Source organism: Delphinus delphis, chromosome 19 (assembly GCF_949987515.2).
Source record: "Delphinus delphis chromosome 19, mDelDel1.2, whole genome shotgun sequence".
Taxonomy (NCBI): domain Eukaryota; kingdom Metazoa; phylum Chordata; class Mammalia; order Artiodactyla; family Delphinidae; genus Delphinus; species Delphinus delphis.
In genome coordinates, this window is record NC_082701.1 from 34,897,855 (window position 1) to 34,902,579 (window position 4,725).

General features: G+C 44.2%; 1 protein-coding gene across 1 annotated transcript; it reads right to left on the bottom strand.

Annotated features, from left to right (window-relative positions):
• Positions 1-2,021: 2,021 nt before the first annotated feature.
• Positions 2,022-4,053, bottom strand: KIF2B (kinesin family member 2B). Its single transcript, XM_059996608.1, is given in 4 exon segments — positions 2,022-2,220; positions 2,222-2,327; positions 2,330-2,691; positions 2,693-4,053. Coding segments are annotated over 4 exon segments (2,028 nt in total).
• Between the last annotated feature and the right edge of the window lie 672 nt (positions 4,054-4,725).

Here is a 4,725-nt window from a genome sequence, read left to right on the forward strand (position 1 = left end):
CACTTCACTGTATGTTACACTCTTTAAAAATAAAATACAAAAAACATTGATATTATTGGTATTAGAATGTTGAAACTCCTAGTAGGCTACCCAAACTTTTGTGTGTGGCAGGAGTGGTGGAGGGCAGGGGGAGATGTGAGGGTGGTAATAGAACAACGAGGGCAATGACAATAATACGAATAATAAATGAGCACTAGTCTTTGGCATAAAAGATGGGAGAACAGGAAGAAAATAAAGCCACCCTCCAATCTTTTGAAGTAGGTGATATAATTACCCTGGTTCATATAGAAGGAAACAGCTCTGTGGAACTGTTACTTGCCTAAAATTACAGATGTCTATATAATAGAACTGGGACTGGATTCATAAGACCAGTCTTAAGTTCTTATTCTCAACTGGGATAAGATTCTTAACCCCATACTTTTTCATTGCTTACAAAAATACTGATTAAAAACATCTTGTTTTGAAGGGAAGACTATAATTTGCTGAAGGAGGACAGAATTCCAAAGTTCTGTTTGGTTTAATAATAATAATATATAGCCTTACCTGCATAGATAAAGCAGCAGAGGGAAAAATATTTAAAGGCCATAATATTGACTAATTACTAAAGACCATATGTTTCCAATGATCCTGATGAAACCAGGATGAAACCTGATGGCTTTTCTGTGGTAGAGTTATGTGTTAGTTTCCCTTTGTACCAATGAGGCTTTTGCAACTTAGGAGGAAAAATTTGAAAAGAATAGGCATGTCTGCCAAAGGTAGTAACAAATTTGGGCACAATTTTTTGTGTCTTCGAGTTTCCCCAGTCCACCATTCACTTTCTTTGCAAATCATTCCACTTTTTTCCTCAAAAAAAGAGTTTGGAACTACTAGACTTGGAACCAAAAGATCCTTATTTATTTTATTATAGCATTTCACAAATAGGTTTGCTGAAGGAAGATGTGTATTAGACTATTTATTATATTTATATTTGCATATCAGATTAGCTGCTTCTTCTTTCTTCTTTTTGCAAAAGAATAGACTTTGTGATCCTTGAATTAGGAAAATATTCTCCTTGTACAATTAATCTCAGGCATTGATATTTATCACATTCTCTATGAGGTCTTTATGGGATGTGCCCCACTTCAGGACAGAACTTTTCTACTACTTTGCTGACTTATTCCCTACTCTAATTTCATAATTTGATGGGAGAAAGCTTTTTATGTGAATCATGCAAGCACAAAATTTGGTAAAGAGAGTGAGAAGAAGAAAAAAGCTTAAAGACACCATAGTTAGCAACGCAATGCTTTTGCAACACACATACTTTATCACTCTCAGGAAGCACAGTGCTTTGCAATTTCAACTCAAAGATTAAAAACAAAATCCTTCTCAATTCTAGGCTCTCATACAAAGTCTCTTAAATAAAACCTTTCCCTTCTCCATTCTCACCTCCCCAGTATGTCTAGAGCTTAGAAACCATTTGAATGTACACACAAATGCAGCAGAAAAAGACTCATGAGTGGGTATCATTAGAGTTACTCAATTGTGCACCCCTTGGTGTGTTCCAACTCTAGTCCTAAAGGGACTGCAATATTTTTCCTTCTCAGCCACAAATTTAGAGAATCTTGTTTCATCACAGCTAGGTTCTTCTAAAGCAGGGTTTCTCAACCTCAGTACTATTGATGTTTTCAACCAGATAATTAGTTGTTGTTGGAGGCTATTCTGTATATTGTAGGATGTTTAACAGCATCGCTGGCCCTCTACCCACTACTTGCCAGTATCACCACTCCCCGCACACCCAATTCTGACAAATGAAAATGTTTCCAGACATTGCCAAATGTCCCTAGGAGGTAAAATGATTCCAAGTTGAGAAACACTGACCTACAGAATAAAAACAAATTACAGAAATACAAAGGAAGAAGAAAGAGGACAGTTCTGAAAACCATATTTTAAGAGGTTTTAAACTTTCCAGGAGGATCTTTATATCTAGATAATTTAGGCAGCTTTCCTTTATAAGAGACTTAGGAACTGCAGCACTGTATCCATCATTTCAGGTCTGATCTCTCACCACTGGCTTCACTGTGCTTGCTCTCCTTTTGAAGGTCAGCTCGTAATAATTTCAGTTTCTTTTGAATCTCAGTCAGAAAACCTATTTTCTGCTCCAAAATGGACAATAACTGGGCAATGCAAAAATCAACATCACAGTTTACCCCATCAGCTATCTCCTGGGTGTTATTCCCTGGCCTTCCAGGAGATTGCTGTATCCTCCATTAGTGGAGAGGATAGTGCTTTGATTTCTTTAGTCTCTTCCTCCTCCTCACTCTGCGTACAAGGCATTTTAATAAATTTGTTCCTTGAAGGGACATTTCGGAATTTCTCATGTGATTTTCCAACATCCTTGGCACCTCACATTCAGTGGGATAAAGACAACAATGGCGAGGCCTTAAATCTAGAGTTATTTCTTTTACTCTATTGGCATATCTTAAAGTGTTGAGGGTGTTTTTGCAAGGGGCCATCCCTGGAGAGATAGTAGCAATCATGCAAGTGGAGGAGTTCTGGCCTATAAAGGAGTCCCGGAGCACCTGTGTGAGCTTGCTGGCTCTGAATGGGGTATGAGACTTGTTCTGACCCAAAGCCCGGATGCATTCTTTGAGTGCAAGGAGACTCTTGTTAATCTCTGCTCCTTCCAGCTGTCTTTTCCGGTTGGCATTGGCAGTCCACTCTCCTTTCATTCCCAGCTAAGTCAACAAGGGAAAACTTACCATGCAGTTTCCCTCGAGACTTTAAAATGATCTGGAACACTGCGTGGCTCCTGGAAGAGTGGGCATTGACTGATGTCTGTCCTGAAGTCCGGCAGCTGTTCCCAAGTTCCACAAGGTTCAGCATGTCCTCCACACAGCACACCTCTTGTTCCTGCAGCCCGACCACCTGGATTTGCTGACTGCCATCCCCAAGGACTTGCGTCTTCTTCCAGTTCAACAAGTCATACACCTTTCCCCCATAAATCTCAAAAAATGTGCCATAGACTTTGAGGTCCAGCTTCTCATAAGCAGAAGTTTTGAGCAGGAGGAAGACATCCTATGCCATCATGGCATAAATGCCTTTAGAACAATCTTGGTCCCCTCCTGAAAAGTCTCCACCCGTGGTGTGCGTTTTCCCACTGCTCGTCTGCCCATAGGCAAATCAGGTAGCCATGCCCTTGCGGAAGATGGACTCAACAAGTGGCTGGGCAGTGAACTGGTACACCAACTCGTTGGAGGCGATGTCATCGAAGGCATGGTCGAAGCAGAAGGACTGGTTCTCCAGGTAGCGAGTAAGGTCCACCTTTTGTTTGGACTCGTGCACCATGACCACTTTGTCCGAGGGGATGATGATGATATCCAGGTCCTTCATGGTGGTCTCCCGCTGGTTGAGAGGCCACCTCCTCACGCAGACGCTGATGCGGTGGTCCTCCAGTGGCTCCGGGCCCGACAACTGGCTGCAGTCCAGGCGCCTGCGGCATTCCTGGATCATGCTCTGAATCTCGTAGTTGGGGTTTCCCGTGTTGACAGCCAGGGCGCGCTGAGCTCGGCTCTCCAGCTGCAGCAGTCTGCACTTCTCTCGCTGCCTTTGCAGTTTCTCAATTTCCCGTAGGCAAGGAGACTTCTGCTTCATCAGGCAAAGACTGCTGGGAACTCTCATATCCGGACTGTCCCCTGAGGGCGTTTCGTTTTTCTGGGGGATCGTCGCAATCCACCGCGTGGCCGTCTGCTGGTTCCCGATGGCCGAAGAGGGCGCTAGAGACAAGGAGGGCAACGCCCTGGCTGGCGTGGGGTGCTCAGCAGATGCCAGCGCTGGATTCAGCAGGAATATTGTATCTAGATCAATCTTTTTGCCTTTTTTGACTCCTTTTTCGACCCATTCTACCGTGACCCAAGCGTTTTGTGTTTTGACCTCTGTGACCACCGCGAGGTGGATCTGCCCATCGCTGCACTGTATAGCCACACAGATGCTCACTTGGATGTTTCTGAAGTGCGGCTTCAAGGGCTTCACGGAAGAGAGGCGCGGGGAGACAGGGAGGCATAACTGGCCGACCATGGTGAGTGATGGAGGTGTCAGGGCTCGCTTCCAGGGTCCCTTGGGGTTGGAGCAGCAGTACCTGAGCCCAAGCCAGACTGAAGCGCCCAGAGCACTGAGTGCACTCCGGGTTTGCACCTACCTTTGTGAGCACTAGGGCTTGGCCTGGGGCCACTCTCATCACAAAGCACTGAGGAAAAGAGGCGGCAGAGCCTAGGGCCTCTGGATGAAAGGTGGTGGGAAAAAATTCACATCGTTCGTGATGCTAGGTGCTAGGCGCAGAAGCAGCTGGAATAGAGAAATTTCTCTCTGCACAGAGAGCATAGGGATAAGAGTTGGGAATGGGGTGTGTGTTCCACGGACACTTGTGCCTAAGCTTCAGAAATATCCATTCTCCCCTGCAGTCTTGACCGGCAATCTCAAAGCTAAGTGCTTTTAGTTTGAGAACCAGTGAATGCTACCTTAAACTTCACAATCCTCCGGTGATCAATGGGAAAAAGGAAGATAGAGCTGCCTGCAAATTGCAGGCTTCAAGGAGAGGATCCCAGAAAAATTCCCTCAAATTTTCCATTTTTTTTCTGTCCCTACCCTGCTTCACAACTTAACAGTCACAACTTAAAGTTACTCCTCTTTAATGGGATTTCTCATTACGAAATCAAAATGAGTTGACTGTAAGGGGTTCTTGTGGTAATT